This window comes from Desmodus rotundus, chromosome 4 (assembly GCF_022682495.2).
Source record: "Desmodus rotundus isolate HL8 chromosome 4, HLdesRot8A.1, whole genome shotgun sequence".
In the NCBI taxonomy this organism is placed as follows: domain Eukaryota; kingdom Metazoa; phylum Chordata; class Mammalia; order Chiroptera; family Phyllostomidae; genus Desmodus; species Desmodus rotundus.
In genome coordinates, this window is record NC_071390.1 from 77,605,752 (window position 1) to 77,630,113 (window position 24,362).

The 24,362-nt window shown below is 45.0% G+C and overlaps 1 protein-coding gene across 2 annotated transcripts in view; it reads left to right on the forward strand.

Moving 5' to 3' along the window:
• The window catches only part of LOC123478118 (uncharacterized), a 141,866-nt gene extending 118,303 nt beyond the window's left edge, over positions 1 to 23,563 (forward strand). The window contains exon 5 of one of the 2 annotated variants that reach the window (XM_071221249.1): positions 22,803 to 23,563. In XM_071221249.1, the coding sequence (XP_071077350.1) occupies positions 22,803 to 22,812 (10 nt within the window). In that variant the 3' untranslated portion in view covers positions 22,813 to 23,563. Of the gene's footprint in view, positions 1 to 11,280; positions 11,325 to 22,802 lie in introns of those variants that run through there. The other variant, XM_071221250.1, reaches the window with a different exon arrangement.
• Positions 23,564 to 24,362: the final 799 nt, after the last annotated feature.

Here is a 24,362-nt window from a genome sequence, read left to right on the forward strand (position 1 = left end):
CAAGGCACATCATAATTACATTACCCAAGATTAAAGATAAGGAGAGAATCTTAGAAGCAGCAAGAGAAAAGGACACAGTTACCTACAAAGGAGTTCCCATAAGACTGTCAGCTGATTTTTCAAAAGAAACCTTACAGGCAAGCAGGGGCTGCAAAGAAGTATTCCAAGTCATGAAAGGCAAGGGCCTACATCCAAGATTACTCTATCCAGCAAAGCTATCATTTAGAATGGAAGGACAGATAAAGTGCTTCCTAGATCAGGTCAAGTTAAAGGAGTTCATCATCACCAAGCCCTTATAATATGAAATGTTAGAGGGACTTATCTAAGAAAAAGAAGATAAAAAATATGAACAGTAAAATGACAGCAAACTCACAGTTATTAACAACCACACCTAAAATAAAAACAAAAGCAAACTAGGCAAACAACTAGAACAGGAACAGAACCACAGAAATGGAGATCACATGGAGGGTTATCAACAGGGGAGTGGGAGGGGGCAAGAGGGGGGAAAGGTACAGAGAATAAGTAGCATAAATGGTAGGTAGAAAATAGACAGGGAGAGGGTAAAAATAGAATAGGAAATATAGAAGCCAAAGAACTTATAAGTATGACCCATGGACATGAACTAAAGGGGAGGAATGTGGGTGGGAGGGAGTGTGCAGGATGGAGTTGAGTGAAGGGGCGGAAATGGGACAACTGTAATAGCATAATCAATAAAATATTTTTAAAAATTAAAAAAACCACTGCATGTTCTGTCCCATAAAATAAAAAATCATCTTGTTTTTCTTTCTTATGATATTTGTCCAAATACTATAGTTGATATATCCCTACTATGATACACTGTGACAAATTCTTCTGTTGGAGTTCTCTTCAAAAATTTCATTTTACTTCTTTGCCATTTATCCAGTCATTTGCAGTCTAGTTATGTGCGTGACATACTAGATTCTGGCTTGCTGATAAATCTCTGTAGAATTGATGCTTTCCATGTGAATTTTACTGTTTCTCCAGGCAAAAAAAATTAAAATAAAAATAAAACCACTAATATTCTAGGTTCAGCAAAAGAGAAAGAATAAAAATCAACCCAATTTCCTTTGGTTTGTTTGTACATTGTGGTAAAATGCATAGTTAGGATAATACAACTAATAAGTGATGATGATATACTATTTGATACAGATAATAAGTAATGATCTAGTAATCCACAGTGAGGTCTATGTACTATATGAGAGAAATTCCAGAAAATGGCAAACCATTACAGTGATGGAGTAGATACAAGCTGGGAAAGAAATTTTCTGAGTTAGAAGTGACAGATACATAACGTTAAAGAGAAACAACAGGCCCAAAACGGAATCACCTGTGCTAAGCCCCCATCAGTAAACCAAGACTTACTACCTAATTTAATTGCAGTTTCAGCATCTCCCAGCAATGTAATCTTAACTAGTCACTCTGAAATTTCCTGGTCAACACGAGTGAGGGAATCTATCTGATAATCCCTGCCATTCTGGCCCCTAAGAGAAGGTGACCTTGCCTGAACCAACTGCTGGTAACTTCCTCGTCCCACACCATTCTGCCTACAGAGACCTTTCATTTGGAATAATTTCTTGCAGGTTTTTCCTATTTGCTAGATAGGATACTGCTGAATTCATGAATCATTGAATAAAGCCAATTAGATCTTCAAATTTACTCAGTTAAATTTTGTTTTCTTCGAAGCCTATTTCCTCTTCAGTTTCATCTATCTCTTACTGAAAGAGTCTCTTATTTCAATTCCACCTTGTTGTCAGTACTCTGATTTTCAGTGGAATGTTCTTTCCTCTTTAATATTCTGAATCAAATGTATGAGCAAAATCAATTTTATTTGTCTACACAAAATTTAGAGTTCATGTCCAAATGGGGTTAAGTGATATCTGACAAAACACCATAATGAGATTAAAACCACATTGTGATAGCACTACACACACATTAGAATGTCAAAGATTTAAGACTGCCCGTACCAATGTGTGATATTACGATTTATAATGAAAAATATATTTTCTCTTCATCCCCATTTCTGTCATAGAACTTCTAAAAACCTTGGTTTTCCTAAGTGATTAGAGCAATAAATGTGGAAGGGAATCCCAGGTGGTGGACTAGGTAGAACTTGTCCTCATCTCCTCCCAAGACCACATCAAAATTATAACTAAATTATTAAAAAATCAACCTGGAAAACCATCTTAAGATGAGCTAAACAGAAGTCTTATAACTAAAGATATACAGAAAAAAGTCACATCAAAACTGGTAGGAAGAGCAGACTCAAAAAAGGCTGACCCCACACCCACATGCAGCAGTTGAGAGTCTGGAGGAATATCTCAGCTGCTGAGGTTCTCCCTGAGGAGCAAGGGGTCTCAACCGCATGCCAGGCTTCCCAGCCCAGAGCACCAATGCTGGGAAAAGGGGTCCACATAACAGCTGGCTGAGAAAATAACCGGGGATTCTATGTGTCTGGGGGAGATAGGAAACTGTTGAAAACCCAGGAGCCCTCTTAAAGGGCCAGTGCAGAAAATCGTATAGGCACCCTACCTGGGCTCCAGTGGAGGAACAGGGGCTCAAAGGGGACTGAAGTCATATAAGGAAAAATTGAGCTGTGTGGCTTCAGGGGGAAGGCTTGAGGGACAGCTGCCTATGTCCCTATGCCCAGTTCCTCTCCTACACCACCCACAGAAACCATCTTTCCTGGGTGGAGCACTCACCTCCATACAAAATTAGCCTGGGGAGCTATACTAGCCCCACCCTGCCAACTCCCTGAGGCCCCAACTTGTGAAGCTCCCATTCTGCTGTCAAAAGCAACCAGCCAGGGCCTGCATTGCAGTCTTTCTTGAAAAACTCTCAAGGAATTCCAGGCAACCTCAGGGAGTGCCAGAGAATGACAGAGGGAGACTTTAGGGCAGGGCTATTTTCATGATCTGCCCAACTGTGCCACCATTCCTGTGTTGCCCCCTCCCCCCACAGCTGCAGCCTAAGGAATTGCACTAGCCCCACCCTGACAACTCTTGAGGCCCAGCCCTGACAAGCTTGCACAAGGTTGTGGAATCTGCTGATGGGGGCAAGCCTACGCCCTCATTGCAGGCTTCCTTGAAAAGCTTTCAAGAAATTCCAGGCAAACTTGGGGGTGGGGGTTGGTAGTGCCAGAAACACAGGGAGAGGCAGAGCTGAGTGGCTTTAGGGTAAGGGATGTCTCCCTGTACACCTGAGAGATGCCACCATTACTATGAAGACACCTCCTCTACATTGCCAAATCTTAATTTGTTTCAGCCTGATAAACTCTACTGGCTTCACCCTGACAACTCCCTAAGACCCCACCCCATTGCAAAGGTCTACAGGCCAAGAGGGGGTGAAGGCTGGTTGCAGTGTACTCTGAGCCTTCTGCTGAGGGGTCTTGGACTCAGGACTTGTGCTGAACTTGAATCTGTATTAACCTGGTGAACATCACTCACCCCTATCTGGTAACTCACTGAGTGCTTGCCTCACACAACTTGCATACCACCTGATGTGCTTTCAGTGCCTGAGCCTGACAAGCAGATCTTAGACCTTTTACTGACCTGATCCAGGCTCGGTACTGGAGAAAAACATTCTCAGTACATAGCTTGTCCCCTCCCATATGCACTTAGGCCCAGCAAAGATAGATACAAATCATGGATAACTTTGTAGTTCCTAACAAGTAGCCTAGAACAGGTCACAGGCAGTGTCTGACATTGAGTTGCTCCAGAGTTGCTCCTAAGAAGCACCAGAACCAACACATCCAGTGGCTGGCTTCAGAGCACAATAGAGCAGGGCCCATTTAGCTCCACAAGTGGCACCTCAAAAGGGAGATAGCAGCAGGCACCAGACCATGCTGAGGCAAATTCCACTTCCCATGGTCAGCAACCACACAACAGCTCATACACTGTGGTTAGGGTTGATCCTCATAGTCAGCCAGCCTGAGAGTCAAATCCACACATGGATAGGCCAATAACAATCAAAACTCACCTACAATAGGAGGACTCACACAACACACAATGGACATTCCTAGAGCATCTTGCTCAAGGTGGGCCATAAGCCCACCATAACAAGACTGGGAAACATAGCAGATCTACCTAATACACAGAAACAAACATAGAAAGGCAGCCAAGATGGGGAGACAAAGAAATATTCCCCAAATGAAAGAACAGGAGAAATCCCCAGAAAAAGAACTAAGCTAAATGGAGGCAAGCAATCTACCAGATACAGAGATCAAAATAATGGTTATGAAGATGCTCAAGGAATAGAGGGGAAGAGTGGATCAACTCAGTGAGAATATCATTAAACAGGGAATAATATTAAAAAAGGATAACATATAAATGATAAAAATGAAGAACCAGTCAGAAATGAGGAATATACTACTGATGCTAGTACTAATCTACTTGGACTTATTGAGAAACAATTTTGGATAATACATCACCACATGATTTGGGGCATATATGGTGAAAGCAGTTAAAAAAAAATGGAAGCCCTGGCTGGTATAGCTCAGTGAATTGAACGTGGGCTGTGAAGCAAAGGGTCATAGTTTCAATTCCCACTCAGGGCACATGCCTGGGTTGCAGGCCAGGTCCCCAGTGGGGGCCACGTGACAGGCAAGCACATATTGATGTTTCTCTCCATCTTCCTCCCTTCCCCTCTCTCTAAAAATAAAGAAATAAAATCTTTAAATTCGAGCAACATCGTTTTGATAAAACTCTTCTATTCACATCTCCTTAAAAAAAGAATATGATAACTGTAATGAAGACTATACTAGAAGGAATCAACAGCAGATTAGATTAAGCAGAGGATCAAATTAGCATTTAGAAGACAAGGTAATAGAAGACACCCAATCCCAATGATAAGAAAAAAAACATTTTAATGAGGATAGTTTAAGGGACATTTGGAATAAGATCAAGAATAACAATATGTGTATCACCAGGGTACCAGACATAAACCTATGCCTTCATGGTCAATTAACACTTGACAAAGGAGGCAAGAACATACAATTGGGTAAAGACAGTCTCTTCAATAAATGGTGTTGGGAAAATTTGAAAGATATATGCAAAAAAAAGAATCTAGAGCACCTTCTTACACCATATACAAGAATAAACTCAAAATGAATTAAACACTTAAATGTAAGATTTGAAACCATAAAACTCTCAGAAGACAACATAGGCAGTAAAATCTCTGACATCTCCATTAGCAATATTTTTTCTGATATTATCTCCCCGGACAAGGGAAACAAAAGAAAAAATAAACAAGTGGAACTAAATCAAAATAAAAAGTTTTTGCACCGCAAAGAAAACTATCAGCCCTGGCTGGTGTGGCTCAGTAGGTTGAGCACCAGCCTGCAAACCAAAGGGTCACCAGTATGATTCCTGGCCAGGGCATATGCCTGGGTTGTGGGCCAGGTCCCCAGTAGGGGACTCATAAGAGACAGTCACACATTGATGCTTCTCTCCCTCTCTTTCTCCTTCCCTTTCCTTCTCTCTAAAAATAAATAAATAAAATCTTTTTTTTAAACTTTAAAAAATGCAATCTTAAAAAAAGGAAAGCCATCAACAAAACAACCTACTGAATGGGAGAAGATATTCACCAATGATACATCGATAAGGAGTTAATATCCAATATTTATAAAATACCATATTATTTCACTCATATGTGGAATCTAATGAACAAACTGAACTAATAAGGAAAATGAAGACAGACTCATAGAAAGCAGGATCACAGCTAAGGGAGGGAGGTTACAGGGTGGAGGGATTGATCAAAAAGGAAAAAGGACTCATGGACATGAACAACAGTGTGTTGATTGCAGGGGGAGGGGGTATAAGGGGACTCAATGGTAACAGAAACAAATATAATAAAAGAATTTTTTAAATAAATATTCTTGTGGCCAAAAGAACCCCTCATAAAACTCAGAATCAAAAAAAAAACCCAAACCCAAATAATCCAATTAAGAAATGGGTGGATGACCTGAATAGACACTTCTCCAAAGAGGATATACAGATGGCCAATAGACATATGAAAACATGCTCAATGTCACTAATCATCAGAGAAATGCAAATTAATACCACAATGAGATATTACCTCACACCTGTTGTAATGGCCATCATCAATAAATCACAAACAACAAATTGTCAAGGATTTGGAGAAAAGGGAACCCTTGTGCACTATTGACAGGAAGGCAGATTTGTGCAGCCACCATGGAACACAGTATGGAGGGTCTTCAGAAATTTAAAAATGGAAATGTCTTATGACCCAGCAATTCCACTCCTGGGTACTTATCTGAAGAAAGCCAAAACACTAATTTGAAGGAATATATGCACCCATATGGTCATTACAGCATTATTTACAATAGCCAAGGTATCGAAGCAACCCAAGTGTCTTGTCAACAATTAAGTAGATTCAAAGTTTTGATACATATATACTGTCAGGATGGGTGGGGTAGGACAAAATGGCAGCTGAACTACAACCCGGAAAAGATAGCTGATGTCAAACCAGGAAGCCGAAACTGAGGGCTTTGCCAAGATGGATATCCGCATGGCAACCTGAGCCCAAAGAGAACCACCAATGATAGATTGCTGCTTGGTTCAAAGAGACCAATCCCTAGCCCCCCACAAAGAGAGCCAACCAGAATTTGGTGCATAAAACCTCGCCATATTCCCTGCTTGGGCACGACTTCCTTGGCCCCATTCTGTGGACTAGAGAACCTCGCCCAGGTGCGCAAACCCCAATACAGCTCTGTACCGCCTAATTTTGTGGCTGATTGGCATTTCTTCCTTGGTGGAGCCTAAGAAAACCTTTCATTTGGTGCCGAAACCCAGGAGGAGTTGTTGTCTGCTGAAGACCACTCCTCTCCCCACTCCCCAAGGAGGCCTCAGGGCCACCCCACCAGTCCGGACTAAGAACCAGGGTAAGTGCCATTGCCCTTACGTTTCTGGTCCCCAAACACTGATTCCGGGCCCCCGTCTGCTGGGAGAGACTGCTCTCACACCAAATTGCAGCGCTGCGTCGGGGTGACCCTTCCAGGAGAGGTTGCTTTCCCTCCGCTGAGAGGCTCTAGGCACTGGAAGAGATGTCCCTGGGCCTAGATCCCCATTTTTACCTGACCAGATCAGCATCTTGGGTTGAGGGACATCGGTTTCCATTTGCTAATCCTCGTGGGACCAGGAATGGGGGGGCAGGAGTCCAAACCAGACCCTAAGTCACCTCTAGGGTGCCTCCTGAAAAATTTGCCAGCTATTAATCCTGGCCTCAAGCAAAAATGGCTGATTTTTCTATCTACTACGGCCTGGCCGTTATATCAGCTCAATAATCACAAAACCTAACCTCCTGAAGGTACTTTCAATTTTGCTACCCTTACTGACCTAGATAATTTTTGCAGACGGGCTGGCAAATGGTCTGAGGTTCCATACATTCAGGGCTTTTGGGCCTTGTGCTCCTGCCCTGATCTGTGTGCCCAAAGCTCCACAGCTCAGGTTCTCCTGACCCAAGGAAACTCTGACCCATACGGCCTCCTAAGCCAACTGCCCCAGAACCCCCTTCCTCCTTTTCTGATTCCCCTGAAGATCTTGATTCTCCTCCTCCTCTTCCTCCTCCTCCTCCTCCTCCTTCTTATCAGCTCCCACCGATGGCTACTCCAGCCCCGGCCCTCCCCTCTCAGCCAGATTCTTCTCCTCCCTCTGAAGATCCTTCCTCCCCAGTCAGCTCACACACCCGCTCTCACCTGAATCTAGAGCCCCTAGACTCCCATATTTGTCCCCTCCAGGAAGTGGTGGGAGCAGAGGGTGTCGTTCGGATCCATGTCCCCTTCTCACTAACTGACCTCTCTTCAATTGAGAAATGCTTAGGCTCTTTCTCCACTAACCCTACCAATTTTATCAAAGAGTTCCAATACCTAGTCCAGGCTTATGACCTCACATGGCATGACCTACATATCATTTTAACTTCCACCATGACCCCGGACCAGCGTGACCACGTCCGGACTGCAGCTAGGGCTCATGTAGACCAAACCCACACCACCAATCCCCTCATGCCAGTAGGGGCTAAAGCTGTGCCAGAGGCAGAACCAGGCTGGAACTACCAGGTAGGACAGGCGGGCCGAAGGCGCCGAGACCAGATGGTCGAATGCCTGACAGCAGGATGCACCAGTTAGCCCAGAAGGCAGTCAATTACGATAAACTCAGAGAAGTCACCCAAGGCCCCGGAGAAAATCCGGCCCTATTTCTCAACAGACTAACCGAGGCAATGGTGCTCCATACCCACCTTGACCCGGCCTCTAACGCTGGGGCCACTGTCTTAGTTACTCACTTTATCTCTCAGTCAGCCCCAGACATTAGAAGAAAATTAAAAAAGGCTGAGGATGGCCCCCAAACCCCCATCCGAGATCTGGTAAGTATGGCATTTAAGGTTTTCAATAATCGGGAAGCAGAGGCTGAGGCTGCCCACCAGGCACGCCTACAGCAAAAGGTAGCCCTGCAGACCCAAGCCATGCTAGCGGCCCTGTGGCTGGCGGCAAACACCGGCATGAGGGCGAAGCCTATGTCCTCACTGAGCCCAGGGTAATGCTGCAGGTAGCAGGTAAGTCCATCTCTTTCCTGGTGGACACGGGGGCTACCTACTCTGTTTTACCATCTTTTTCAGGAACTCTTACTCCTTCCCAGATCTCAGTCATGGGGATTGACGGGACCCCATCTCGCCCATGGTGAACCCCTCTGCTTAACTGCAGTCTGGACGGCTTTCCCTTTTCCCATTCATTGCTTGTCATACCCTCCTGCCCTATCCCGCTTCTAGGAAGGGATGTTCTCCAACTACTAGGCACCACTCTCCAGGTCACGTGAAACCCTACCCCTTCCTCCTCCCTTATCCCTCTGCTGTTAGAAAATCCAACTCCTCCTCCAACTCCGCCTATTTCCCCTTCCCTCGTCAACCCACAAGTATGTGATACTTCTACCCCAACCATAGCTTCCCATCACCCCCCGGCTGTCATCTGTCTAAAACAGCCCGACGTTTTCCCATCTCGACCCCAATTCCCTATCTCCCACGCAAACCTAAAAGGATTACAGCCCATCATTACTCACCTCTTAGACCAGAAACTTCTTGTCCCTGTCAATTCTCTGTGCAACACTCCCATTCTCCTGGTCAAAAAACCGTCTGGAGCCTACCGCCTGGTCCAGGACCTTAGAGTCATCAACGACGCAGTCATCCCTATTCACCCAGTACTCCCTAAGCCCTATACTATTCTCTCTCACATTCCTCCTAATACAACCCACTTCTCAGTTCTAGACCTCAAAGACGCCTTCTTCACTATCCCTTTACACCCAGAGTCCCAGTTCCTTTTCGCCTTCCCATGGACAGACCCCGACACTGCTCTGTCATGGCAACTCACGTGGACAGTCTTGCCGCAAGGGTTCAGAGACAGCCCCCACCTATCTGGTCAGGCTTTAGCTCGAGACTGAGCCTCCTGTGACCTAGGCTCCAGCAAAGTCCTCCGATACGTAGATGACCTCCTCCTCTGCAGCCCCACTCTACAAGATTCCAGACCACATACAGCGACTCTCCTTAACTTCCTTGCCCCAAAAGGATACCGAGTTTCTCCTGACAAGGCTCAGTTATCAAGCCAGCAAGTCACCTACCTAGGTCTCTCTCTCTCCCCTACCTTATGCAGCCTTACAGCAGACCGCACTCAACTCCTCCGTAATCTCCAACCACCAACGACAGGTGATCAAATTCTTTCTTTTTTAGGACTAGTTGTATTTTCCAGACATTGGGTCCCCAACTTTGCCCTACTTGCCAGACCACTGTATGAAGCAGCCAAGGACACTCCTGCAGGCCCCCTCATGTCGCCCAAGCTGGTGAGAAAAGCCTTTACCGTCCTGCGGGACACTTTGTTACAGGCCCCCTCCCTCAGTCTCCCCACTCCCTCTCGTCCTTTCCATCTATTCACAGACTAGAGGCAGGGCATTGTGGTTGGAGTCTTCGCCCAACCGGTGGGCCCCACATACCGCCCAGTAGCCTACTTGTCAAAACCGCTTGACCCTACCCTACGTGGATGGCAGCCATGCCTCCGGGCGTTGGGGAGCGCGGCAGAACTCGGGAAGGAAGCCCTCAAACTCACTCTATGCCAACCTGTTACCATATTTTCCTCTCATCGCCTTACGGACCTGCTATCCCGTCGAGCTCTCTCTCTTCTAAGCCCTTCCCATCTACAGGAATTTCACCTCCTGTTCGTCGAGGGGACGGCCCTGTCTCTCCAGCTCTCACTGCGCCTCAACCCAGCTACCCTCCTCCCAACCCCCACTACAGACACGGAACCTGCCCACTCTTGCCCAGAAGTACTACACTTCCTTGGTCGACCTCTAGACCGTACATCTGACAAGCCTCTCCCCGAGGCAGATCTCACTCTGTTTGTAGATGGAAGTTCGGTGGTCGGAACTGATGGCCGAAGATGAGCAGCTTATGTGGTTGTAACTCTGACCAAAACCCTTGAAGCTAATAAGCTCCCTGAAGGTACCACCTCTCAGAAAGCTGAACTCATAGCCCTCGCTCGGGCACTTACCCTAGCCCGGGGTAAGTAGGTTACCATCTACACAGACCCCAAGTACGCTTTCTTAATTGTTCACAGCCACTCGGCCTTGTGGAAGGAAAGGGGCTTCCTCACTACCAAAGGTTCACCCGTTGTCAATGCCTCCCTCATTGCCAAACTTCTCCAGGCCACAGACCTGCCGTCTGCCATAGCGGTGGTCCACTGTAAGGGTCACCAGGCCTCACGGGATCCTGTTTCCCGTGGCAATGCCCAGGTGGATGCTGGGGCTCGAGAACTCACCGCACACACCCCGCCACACCCTATCCTCTTTCTGACCACTGATATTCACCCAGCCTACTCTCCCCAGGTGTACTCCACCCTCCTCCGGCAGGGCGGCCGCCCAGGAAATGAAGGGTGGATCTTCCTCAAAGGGAAAATAGCCCTACCCAAAGAACAGACCACTACACTTCTCTCTGAAATACACCAATATCTACACATTGGTCCAAAAGCTCTGCTGAAGTTTCTAGACCCCTTGTTTACTCATCCTACTCTTTTCCAAACTATCGAGGAGGTCCATTCTAAATGTGCCACCTGCTCCAAGACATCTGCCCAGGGGAGAATGAAGCCTCAAGTCCCGGGCCATCAACTACGCGGACACCTCCCAGGACAGGATTGGCAGGTCGACTTCACGCACATGCCTCCCCATAAAAAATTCCACTACCTTTTAACTTTTGTCGACACACTTTCAGGTCGGATTGAAGCCCACCCCACGACAAGAGAAACAGCGGATACAGTAGCTGACTTCCTCCTCAACTACATTATCCCACGGTTTGGACTGCCCTAGTCCTCTATCCAGTCAGACAACGGCCTGGGCTTCACCTCTCAAATCGTCCAGCACATCTCCACCTCCCTCGGCATCACCTGGAAGCTGCACATTCCTTATCATCCTCAGTCTCCTGGTACAGTAGAACGGGCTAACAGCATCTTAAAAACCCACCTAACCAAACTTACCCTAGAAACTAGAAATTCCTGGCCCTCTCTGCTCCCTCTGGCCCTCACTTGCATACGGGCAGCCCCACGAGAGCCAACAGGACTTAGCCCCTTCCAACTTCTGTACGGCCGCCCTTTCCTAATTAACCATAACCTGCCCGTACATACCCCCCCTCTGGCATCCTATCTGCCCTATCTGTCTCTCCTCCAGCATCTTCTCCGTGAACACGCTGACAGGGTTCTTCCTCCAGTAGGGGGGTGTCTGGAAACAGGCCTGGCCACTCTCCTACAGCCTGGGGATCAGGTATTACTCAAAGAGCTCTGACCTAGACTGCTCCAGCCCAAGTAGACAGGCCCCCATCTGTTATTCTAACCACCCCCACAGAGGTAAAATTATTAGGTCAGTCAGTATGGGTCCACCTCTCCCTCCTTAAACCGGCCCCTGCCTCAGAAAATTGGTCAGCACAGCTCATAGGAGACACCCGAGTCTGCTTTACTCGAACACCGGGTTCCCCCCATTAAGTCTCTACAAATGCTCCTTCTCCTCCTCCTTGTTCACCTATGCCTGTCCAAGACCCCTCCTAGACTACAACAGAGATATATCTGGAAATTCTTTGCTTGTGAGACATACATCTCAAATGGGACATCCGTTTCCCATCCTATTACTTCAGCTGCATGCCCTGCCTCAGGGTGTTCCGCACCAGTCACCACAGTCGCACTAAAATCTCAGTTTAGGGGATTAGATGGATGAACGGCCCCATACTGGTGGCATGCCCTCTGCCTCCTTTATGAACAAACAGAGGGGAGATGCAGACAATGGCCAGATACCTACGGGTGGTGCCCCTATTACTCTTGTAAATACCGGGAGTGGAGCACCCTCCAACCATGGCGGTTTACCATCCCTGATCCATGGGATGGCAGGTGGGAAAAAGGGGTAAAAGGTAAACTGTATCAAAGCCTTGCCTATCCGTACCCTCAGAGCACCCTAGAAATATACCGAACCCTAGTTCCGGTACCAATTAACAAAACAGTGCTGGCTGACACCATCCTAGACCAGGAACAATCCCTTCAGATACTAATCCGACAAAACAAACAATAGGCCACTCCCTTCTCTTGGTTATCCCTTATCAATCAAGGTATCCAGATATTCAATATTACTAATATTGGTAATATTAGTAACTGTTTTCTCTGTGCTTATCTGAACCAATCACCAATTGCCGCCATTCCTATATCAGCTCCACTCAATGTCACAAACTCCTTAACACCTTTTTTCCTGAAAGATGTTCCTCTCTTTCAAAACCTAATGGACAGTCCCCAAGTATGTTATACTGCTGCAAGAACCTCCTCCTGCAACCGGACTGTGCAGGTATCGGGAACCACCACCAGTCCCCCAGGTACGTTTTTCTGGTGTAATGGAACTCTGCTGCAGACCATCAACTCCTCCTCTGCCTTTCCCTGCTTCCCGACGGTGCTGACCCCACAGCTTATGCATTACGGAGAAAGAGAGCTCAGAGATAAACTAACCAGGCATAGAGATAAACGAGCTGTCTTCCTGCCCATACTACTGGCATAACTTTCACAACCCTGGCAGCAGCTGGAATAGGCAGCGCTGGGTTAGCACACAGTCTCCAAACCACTCATCAACTACAGGCTGAGTTGGAGCAGGCCCTGGATGCCTCTGCCACCTCCCTAGCATCCTTGCAGAGACAAGATAACTTCAGTAGCCCAGGTTGCCCTCCAGAACCGCAGAGCTCTAGACCTACTAACAGCAGAAAAAGGGGGAACATGCCTCTTCCTGCAGGAACAGTGCTGCTTCTATGTGAATGAAAGCGGTGTAGTGGAAGAGAATATTAATACCCTACAAAACCTCAGGGACAAATTACGCCGAGACCCAGACACTCTAGAAGCAATAACCCCACGGTGGCGTACCCTACTCTTTACCACCCTGGCCCCAGTCCTAGCGCCAGTCATAATAATCTGCATACTATTAGTGCTTGGCCCCTGTTTCCTGAGATTCCTACAGGAAAGAATCCACGAAGCCTCCGGGGTTGCCTTCGACCAGATGCTGCTTCAGGCCCCAACCTACTCATCCCTCCCTGACAACCCGGAAACAGCCGACCTCTAGCCCCTCCCCTCTATGCCCCGCCCCGACAGCCAGAAGTAGCCAGATTGAACCCGGCACCCCTTATCCTATCAAAGAGTTCAGAATGTCAGGATGGGTGGGGTAGGACAAAATGGCAGCTGAACTACAACCCGGAAAAGATAGCTGATGTCAAACCAGGAAGCCGAAACTGAGGGCTTTGCCAAGATGGATATCCGTATGGCAACCTGAGCCCAAAGAGAACCACCAATGATAGATTGCTGCTTGGTTCAAAGAGACCAATCCCTAGCCCCCACAAAGAGAGCCAACCAGAATTTGGTGCATAAAACCCCGCCATATTCCCTGCTTGGGCACGACTTCCTTGGCCCCACTCTGTGGACCGGAGAACCTTGCCTGGGTGCACAAACCCCAATGAAGCTCCCTACTGCCTAATTTTGTGGTTGATTGGCATTTCTTCCTCAGTGGAGCCTAATAAAACCTTTCATGTACAATGGAACATTACTCACCATAATAAAAAATGAAATCTTACCATTTGTGACAGCATAGATGTACCTAGACTGTGTTATGCTCAGTGATTTAAGTCAGACATAGAAAACCAATATCACTCTGGTCAAGAAGGTAATGTAGGCAGACATGGCTCACCTCTCTGCACAACCACATCAAAAACACAACTAAAATATAGAACAACCATCACTTGGAAATGTCAGAAATCGAGTTGAATGGAAGTCTGACAACTACAGAATTAAAGAAACCACATCCATCCAGACTGGTAAGAGGGGTGCAAACATGGAACAGGCTGGTCCAACATCCATGTGTATATAAATCTTGAGGGATATCTCGGGAGCGAGGAGTACCAGACCCACAGCAGGCCCCCCAGCCCAAGGCTCTAGTGCCAGGAGGATAAGTCCCCACAACTAATGACTTCAAAAACCAGCTGGGATTGAGTTGGTAGAAGAAACTCCTGGAGTCCCAAGCAGTTCCCCTTAAAGAACACACACAGACTCACCTACTCAGACTCACTCCCTCTGAGCTCCAGCACTGCCATGGCAGCTTGAAAGGCACCAGTTGTATACAGGGAGAAACTGAACTATCTGGCATCAAGGCAAACAGAGGTCATTGCCCCTTTGCTAACCCTCCCCCCATATCTGAGACTCCATCAACCTGGCTAACACTGTTTGACCTCCTTGGAGATCCTCAGAGACTCCACCCAAACTGCTTCTCCATTTGAATAGTTGGCCTTTGCTCATGCTTCACAACTTCCTAAGTCCTATCAAACAAGCAACAGCTGGCCTCAGTGAGCTCCAGGATGGGCACTAGCAGCAGCCAGATTAGTTTCATAGCTTGGCTTCCCTTGGGAATCTCCAAGCTCAGCACAAGTAGCAGCCTTCTCAGATTGCTTTATAGCTCAGGAAGAGCAGCCCTGGGAAAAACATAGGTGGGGTCTGACCTTTGCCTGCACCACCTGGGAAACACCGGGACAAGTGCACCCAGTGGGCAGCTACAGACCACTTTGGAGCATTGCCCCCCTGCCCCTGCACAGCTGATCCTCCACCGAGGGCAGAGGTTGGTGGTAAGTGGTCACAGCCAATCTTGGCAGCTACTGGCCTGGGTAAATCCTTCCCATTGATCTGCCAACAGTAACCAAGCCTCAACTACAAGAGGAGGGTGTCTCAACCCATGCAAAAGGCATACCTTGAGTACCCAGCTTGGTTGATAGGGGAGGCTGTACCACTGGACCCTACAGGACATCTACTATATTAGGGCACACTACCAAGACACAGAGTCAAAGCAGTTCTACCTAACACATAGAAATAAATACAGGGAGGCTGCCAAAATGAGGAGACAAAGAAACATGGCCCAAAGGAAAGAACAGATCAAAACTCCAGAAACAGAGCTAAACAAAATGGAAATAAGCAATCTATCAGAATGTAGAGTTCAAAACAATGGCTATAAGGATGTTCAAGGAACTTAGTGGGGACCTCAGCTGCATAAAAAAGATCCAGTCAGAAACTAAGGATTCATTAATTGAAATAAAGAACAATTTACAGGGAAACAGTAGAGTAGATGGAGCTGAGAATCAAATCTTCTCATTTGGAACATAAGGAAGCAGAAAACAACTGATCAGAACAAGAAGAAAAAAGAATTTTAAAAAATGAGGGTAAGTATAAGAAGCCTCTGGAACAGCTTCAAGAGGTCCAACATTTGCATCACAGAGGTGCCAGAATGAGAAGAGAACAAACAAGATATTGGAAATCTATTTGAAAAAATGAAAGAAACCTTCCCTAATTTGGTAAAGGAAATAGACATGCAAGTCCAGGAAGAGAGTCCCAAACAAATTGGACCCAAAGAGCAAGACACAGCATAGTTAAAATGCCAAGGGTTAAAGACAAAGAGAGAATCTTAAAAGCAGCAAGAGAAGAGCAGTTAGTTACCTACAGGGGAGTTCCCATAAGACTGTCAGCCCATTTCTCAAAAGAAACTTTGCAGATAAGAAGGGATCAGCAAGAAATATTCGAAGTCATGAAAAGTGGGGACCTACAGCCAAGATTGCTCTACCCAGCAAAGATATCATTTAGATTTGAAGGTCAGATAAAGAGCTTCTCAGACAAGAAAAAACTAAAGGAGTTCATCTTCGCAAAACCATTATTATATGAAATGTTGAAGGGACTTATTTAAGAAAAAGAAGATCAAAACATGAACATTAAAATGGCAATAAATATATAACTATCAATTGAATCTATAAAAACAAACTAAGCAAACAAGCAGAACAGAAACAGAATCAGAATATAGAGATCATTGGGATGGTGACTAGTGAGAAAAAGTGTCTGGAGGTATGGTGAGAAAGGTGAAGGGATTAAGAAGTACAAATTGGTAGGTACAGAATAGGCTGGGGAATGTTAAGAGCAAGTATAGGAAATGGAGTTGCCAAAGAACTTACATGCTTGACTCATGGACATGAAAAAAGGAGGGAGAAGTGCTAGAGGGAGTCGTGAGTGCTTGGTGGAGGGACACACGGGGGAATAATTAGGATAACTGTTAGGTCAGAGTTGCTCAAGAAACCAGACGGATGCAGCAAGCCAAGGAGTAGGGTTTATTAGCAGGGAATAAGAGGAGAAAGTGGAGCCAACCAAGGGAGGTTGGGACTCTCAGGGGAAAGTGGAGAAAGTAGAGCCAACCACTGGAGGTTAAGACTCGCTCCGTTGTTCTTAGGGCAGGGTTTTTAAGCTCAAAAACCCTCGAAGGTTAACTGGTTCAGGTTCAGTCTGATTGGCTACAGCTGGTTGCTGGGTGCTATTTCTGCTGACCATTGTTCTTGATTCATCTTGTCAGCCTCAAGTCAAAGCTGCTTCCTGTTATGCCGGATAGGCCAACCCTAGACCCCAGTCTTAGCTGAGCATTTATTTGTCCTGGATAGGGTCAGCAGGCAGCTTTCCATGGTACAATTTCCCACAGTGCCATTTTCTCACCTGGTGATTTTCCATTCCTCCTAGGCTTGCCTAGGTCTGTCAATAACTGTAATAGCATAATCAATAAAAAATAAAACAAAACAAAAAACATATTTAATAATCAACTTATTTTAGGCCTGACACTGTGCTGGATGCTGAGAACATAGAAATATAGCCCACAGTCCCTGTCTATACATTATAGTAAGACATACGTATCAGTTTGAGAGTCTTGAGGAGTGGATGCTAGGAAATGTTTCTTGAATTAGTTACTCAAAGGCTTTGTCCCTTGTTAAATGCATTTTGAGAACCACTGAGTAGCCAGAAAGAATTGGGAATGGAAGGAAGCCTCTAGCCCCAAATCCTAAACCCCATGTTGTTGCCATAGAGAATCCAGCTTTTGGGCAGATTCCTATTCCACCTATAGGTATAGAGCTGGCATGTCACCACAGCCTGCAGAACAAACTGAGAACTGAGCAGCAAACAGCAATGTGCACATCTGTTCTGAAATCCTGCTGTGGATAAAGGATGTTTTTTCATTTGCTTACATATTCTATTAAAAATAGAGAGATTTCCTCTATTTATAGATAAACTTTACTTTTGGATAATGCTCTCTTGGCTTATTATTTAGTATGGAAATTTCCTCTGTATTTCTGGCTACACCTGTTTGGGTCCCTCATTCCTGCAACTCACTTTAAGGATTAGACACAGTCCAAAGAAAAGTCTCTGTGTCTCTCATTTCTTCATCTGCAAAAGGAAGCTAATTATACCTCACAGAGAAACTGGGAAAATTAAATAAAATAATGTAAAACACTTAGAGACCAGTCTGAAAGACACTGAAGGCAATCAGCAATGTGGGGAGTTTAAGAAAGCAGGTTCCAAGAGGTCATTTCTCCCAAGTTCCAACTCTGTCTTAGAGATTACAATCAAATCTTGGGCTGTGCTTTATAAGAGTAGTTATCAAATACTTACTGACTTCTTAGGACAGAAATAAGTAGACCCTTGAAAATACAGATATACATGGGAAGAGGATAACCTAACTGCCTAGCCACCTAAGGGCAGCTATGCTCAAGCATATAAGTGGCTGGTCAATAAACAGGACATCATCATAGCCAGGGGGCTGCCCTACCGGGTTACACACAAATGTTGCACCCACTGACGCAAGAAACAGATGTTCGGAGACTTTCAGGACGTTTACAGAGATGTTACTTTAATGGCCAACTCTTTTAACCTGCGCACGGGCGGAATCTTGTTGTGTCCCGGAGACACGGTGCTCAGAAGAGCTGCAGATGAGAGCCGCGCCGAACGCTCACAGGCTAGCTCTTTTATACAGTGAGAAGCAAGCAAGCAAGTTACAAAAGCGGGAGTTGCTGTTATCTCTGCATAGCTCTGGGCTCTGGAGGAATTTTGCTCTGGGTTCAGGAGGAACTATCTGTCTGTCTCCGGTTGATAGGAACCATCTGTCTGTCTCCTGTTGATAAGCTTATTTCAGATGACCATTTGTTTATCTTCCTTATCCATTCTAGTGACCTTCAAGAGGTTTTCTGCTTAGCAATGCTTATAATTGTCTAGCCCTCTTTCCTAGCTCTCAACAACAAACACAAATGAGCACAGGATCCCAGACCTTTGCTTACACAAACACACACCACAAACACAATGATACCCATCCAACAAACACATCTCTAGAATTTATGGGTTTTAATAATATGAATGTAATCCTTTTCTTCAGTATAAATTGCAATGTCAGAATTATCTTCCAAACCAGGGGTCAGTAAACTCTTCAAAAGTAGAAACAGTAAATATTTTAGGCTTTATGAGCCAGGAAGGAATATCCTTAATTCTTAGGCAATTGTTCTACTAGAAAGGCTAACCATCTTTTTAAATTTGCATTTAAAAATGTAAAAACCATTCAGAGTCTGATCTGGCCCTAGGGTATGCAATTTGCCAACCTCTGTTCTAAAGTTCTAAAAAGATGAAACTAAGACTTTCAACTGTTTTATTGTTTTATATATTTCAATACAAATAAGCCCTGGCCTGTGACTCAGTCCAGGTGGTTCAGGTGGTTGGAGCATCTTCCCATACACCAAAAGGTTGTGGGTGTAATCCCAGGTCAGGGCATATACCAAAGTTGTGGGTTTGATCCCCAGTCAGGGAGCATACCTAGGCTGCAGGTTGGATCCACAGTCGGAGCATGATCCCTGGTCAGGGCACGTATAGGAGGCAACTGATGGATGTTTCTCTCTCCCTCTTTTCCTTCTTCTGTCTCTAAAATCAATAAACGCATCCTTGGGTAAGGATTAATAAAATTTTCAATACAAGTGAAAATGTAGTCCCTACTTAATAGACATTCTCTTCAGGTGTACTGTACAATCACTCATCTACAAGAAACATGAGGTCTGTCCAGAAAGTATCCAGCCATGTAATGTTAAAAACAGAGACATTTATTGAAGAAGATACAAGACACGAGAAACACTGTACATAGGACAACGATACCTCAGTCCCCTTCAAAGAGGGCACCTTGGAACCTCACACAGTTCTCCCAATCACCAGCTGCCTCATCGAATTTTCCTGAATCTCATCAATGGTTTGAAAGCTCTTCCCTTTCAAAGGTGACTTTAGTTTTGGGAAAAGCCAGAAGTCACAGGGCACAAAATCTGGGCTGTAAAGGAACTGAGTCACCTGAGCAATTTGATGTTTTTCCAAAAAACTTTGTACGAGACATGAAGCATGAGCAGTCGCATTGTCGTGATGAAGCTGCCAATCACCAGTCGTCCATAGTTGTGGCCTTCTGAATCATACAAATAGTTTTCATGAAGGAATGTTCAAGCTTCACACAAAATTTGAGGCAGATTTGTTGCTTTACTCACTCAGTCTTTTTGAATGTGATGTCCACACAGTACACATGCTCACTCAGTGGTGTCTACTGCCCCCATTGATTAGTACAGTGAGGTCATCATTGTTCATGCATGCACATTCCATTCCACTCTCCTTGGCTGCCAGGTTACAAGGATGTTGTGCAAACTGTTCTCATTATGTTAACCATGGCTGGACTTTTTGGTGACAGGCCTTGAAGACTGAATTCTAATGTGCCTCTAAGCCTAAACATACCCATTTCCTCCTGAGATGACCCATCTACTATTACCTGAAATTTCTCCATTCAAATTTCATTTTTTTTGCACTAAATAGAGGGTAGTACATTAAGTCACCAAAACTTTAAAAATAATTTATTTTCTCAAATGATTTTTTCCTCACATAAGAGTCTGGGACAATGTATGAAAAATGAAATAACACCAAAAGAAATGAAAGTAAACAAGGGTAGTCCTACTAGAAATTTGAAATACTTCCTAATTCCAGCTCAACTAAAATTAATTAGAAAAAGATAGTGGTAGTTCCTACAGACTCTGGAGACTAAGTCTAGTTCTCACCAGTTGTATAACCTTGGGCAAGTCCTTTAACCTCAGTGAGCATCAGTTTAATTATCTGAAATACGAACGTGATAATAATATCTACCACAGAATATTGACGTAAGGATTAAATCAGGGAAATATATGAATAACACTTAGAATAGTATTGTCACATAGAAGATCCTCAATAAGTGGTAGCAATGATTGTTTTAACAGTTCTCAATTTTAGTGCAAAGAGCAAATATAGAATTTGTTAAAAATTCACATCATTAAAGACTCTGACCAGAAAAACCTCAGGGAGAGGAGGCAGGAATCTGTATTTTAATAAGAATGTCAGATGATTCTGCTGCCAGTGATACAGACCACACTTTAAAAAAATAACAATATCCTACAATAATCAATAGTGTGAGAAGTTGGAATAATGGGTACATGAGGGGATGTGGGCAAGGGGAGTGATTAGGAGGGGACTCAAGGGGACTGCAGAGGTGCAGGTAATGGTCTCTGCCTTGGCCTAGGCATTGGGGACATGGTTACATTTACCTTGTGACAATTTACCAAGATTATAGCTATGTACTTTTCTGTATATAAGTTTTTCTTCAATAAAAAAGTAAAAATAAAAAATACCAAAATCAAACAAAATAAAACCAGTGGTTCTTCTCCCTGATTGAATATTAAACTCACTTGGGGAATATTTAATAAACATTACTGCCCAGACCTCAATTCTCAGAAATTCTGATTTAATGGATCTAGGATAGGGCTAAGCCTTCAGTATAAAATATACCAGTGTTCTCGAACCTTACCCAGCATGTCTTACCTGGAGGGATGGTTAAAATACCCATGATTGGTCCCCGCTTCCAGAGTCTATGATTTAATGGGTCTAAGGTTGTTACAGAATGGACCCAAGGAGGAGAGGGACAAGATACTGTTACCAAATGGACCCCCCCCTTTCCCAGGGTCCCCCTGTACTAGGTTCACCTTGCCCTCCACCAGGGAATTATGGCTCTCAATGCCAGAGTTTGGTGAAAAGAAAAGGAACTATTTATTCAAAAGTTATACAGACTTAGAGTAATGACTTAATGCTTCGTTAAAATCCCAAAGTCTCTTAAAACACCCACAAACACACACAGCCCTTCCTTCCCCCGTTTGCCCAGTCAGGGGTACCATATCTCAGCTAGCCCCCTGTTCTTCCCAGTAGTCCGCACTTGGCTGTCAGGGCTCCCGCAGTTCCCAGCACCATTACCTGTGTTGCTGGGATCTCCAGTTCTTAATCCAAACCCGCATGGCACCTTCTCCCGGTCCACCAGCAAGAGTACTTTCACCCCTTTCCTTCCCACAGTGTCTCTACTGCACTCTTCCAAGCTGCTAAGAGAGAGCTCTGCATTGCTGTTACATCTTGCCCTCCAGCTTCCTAAGCTGTGTGGCAGAGGGAACCCCAAAATTGCATGGTTCCCCCAACCTCAAGACCACGTGGTTCTGATCTCACCAAAACCTCGTGGTCCCCATCGAATGGCTGCTGTACCTGGGTTTAAATCCCAGAGGGAATCTTCCTCTGCATCCCTATTTCTGACTCCTCCCACAATTGCCTACACCTGCCAGCATTCCCATATTTTTCCAGTTTTTCTGAGCTGCCATAGTGATTCCAGGCAGGCGTGGCCCCATGGCGTGGAACCAACCATCTCCAAGTTCTCACGCAGGGGCTGTAACCAGGGGGGTCTGCCTCCCAGTTAGTCCGGTGTCAAAGTCACTCCCAGATCCCTGGCTAAAAGCAAGGCCACAGCTACTTAATATATCTATGAAACCAGTCAAAAGTTATAGATATGTTAAATGACCATTCTTGAGGTTATTTGCAAAACTGTTGATATGCAAAATAACACTCAATGGCCCTGCTCCATGTGTCCCATCCCCCAGTTCAGACTTGTGGGGGTGAGGACATCTATATATTTTTAATATTTCCTGGATACCCCAAGTTCTAGACCCTATTACAAATCCCTCTTTGTCGGGGGGCCGTGGCTGCACCCTGTTACAAGGTGGGGCCTGAGAATTTGCTTTTCTAGTTTTCAAGTAATGCTGATGCTGCTTTTACACAGAACACAGACCACTGTTACAGAACCACCAATCTGTGCAGACTTCCCTATAAGGTTAAATCTATGCATCAAACCCCCCTCATCCTCATTCTCCAAATATTCTTCTATCAATAAAGAGTTAATGTTCCTTAGTAAAAACCTACAACCCAGGAACTTGACTGTATCTATAGTTATGGAATAAAGGTAGTTCTGACACCAAAACGTTTGGTCATATTAGCAAACACAGCTCTTTGTGTTCTCTCTTTCCAGCTGGCGCTAAGCCATGAGCATCTCTCGGGACAACTGTCACAAGCTCCACAAGACCAAGGGTAAGAGAAAGCCCTACCACAAGAAGCAAAGTTATGAGCTGGGGTGCCCTTCTGCCAACACTGAGATTGGCCCCTGCTACACACAGTTCGTGCACAAGGAGGCAACAAGAAGTACTGAGCCTTGAGACTAGATGTGGGCAACTTCTCCTGGGGCTCAGAGTGTTGTACGTGCAAAACAAGGACTACTGATACTGTCTACAATGCATCCAACAAAGAACTGGTCCATACCAAGACTAGTAAAGAACCACATTGTGCTCATTGACAGTGCACCATATCAGCAGTGGCACAAATCCCACTATGCACTTGAAGGGACTTTGAGAATCCTCCCTGTTTATGCCTGAGCTGTGACCTTCATTGGAAAAGCAAAATATAGTGCTGTCTCCCAGGGAGAACTGGCCCTTCTCCCCAGGAGATTAGTACCTTTTGATCTTTAACTGTTCCCTTGGGAGAACTGGCCCTTCCTCCAGAGGGAATGGTTAGTCAAAATCACACAAGGCCCTTGGCGCGTAGCCACTTTTGTCTAAAACATATTTAATCATAGCTCCCAAAGTGAGACTTTGGAATCCCCTCCGAAGGAAGGATGCTTTGTTCAGAACTGTTCCCAGACAGACCCCCAGTGCTGCCACCAGGATTCCCCAGCGTCTGTGTTAGGGTGTTGGTGATTTCCTGTCTGGTGATGTATGCTCTTGATTCTTGCTTTTCTCTTTGCTCTTGCTTAATAAAGTGCTTAACTATTCACCTTTGACTTGGGGTTTTTATTATCTGTGAATCTGAACCTCCAAATTAAGTGGCCAGGATCTCATACATGCTCCTTAACAGCACAGCACTGCCCCTGGGCCACAAGAAGGGGGCCAGCCTAACTCCTGAAGAGGAAGAGATTTTAAACAAAAAAAAATAATCAAAGAAAATTCAGAAGAAATATGATAAAGGAAAAAGAATGCGAAACTCAGCAGTCTTCTAGAGGAGCAGTTCCAGCAGGGCAAGCTTCTTGTATACTCACTTTAAGATCAGGCCAGTGTGGCCCAGCAGATGGCTGTGTGCTAGAAGGCAAAGAGCTGGAGTTCTATCTGAGGAAACTTAAGGCCCAGGAAAGCAAATAAATCTTCTTCCCTCCTTTCTTTACAGCTCAGGTTAAAAATAAAAATTTAAAAAAAAAAACAAAAACGCTCAAGTAACAAAGGTATTTATTTTCTTCGGTTAAAAAAAAAACCCCATTAGCAAACACATTCTTTCATTGAAATGTCTGTACATTTTTCAAACAAATATTTCTAGAGCCCCTACAATGTACAAACACTGAGCAGGGTGCAGATTTGGCTTCTAAGAAATCCTCAAACTAGAGCAGAACTCCCAAGTCTCATATCTAAAGGAATGACGTATTCATGCTGATTTTTTATTGCAAGATGCCTTCCAGATTAATTTTTGGAATGGTTATCCCTTTCTGTAAGTGGACACTGCATGAGACACTAGAAGAATCTAGAGTTTCTTGGGGAAGGACTATGGT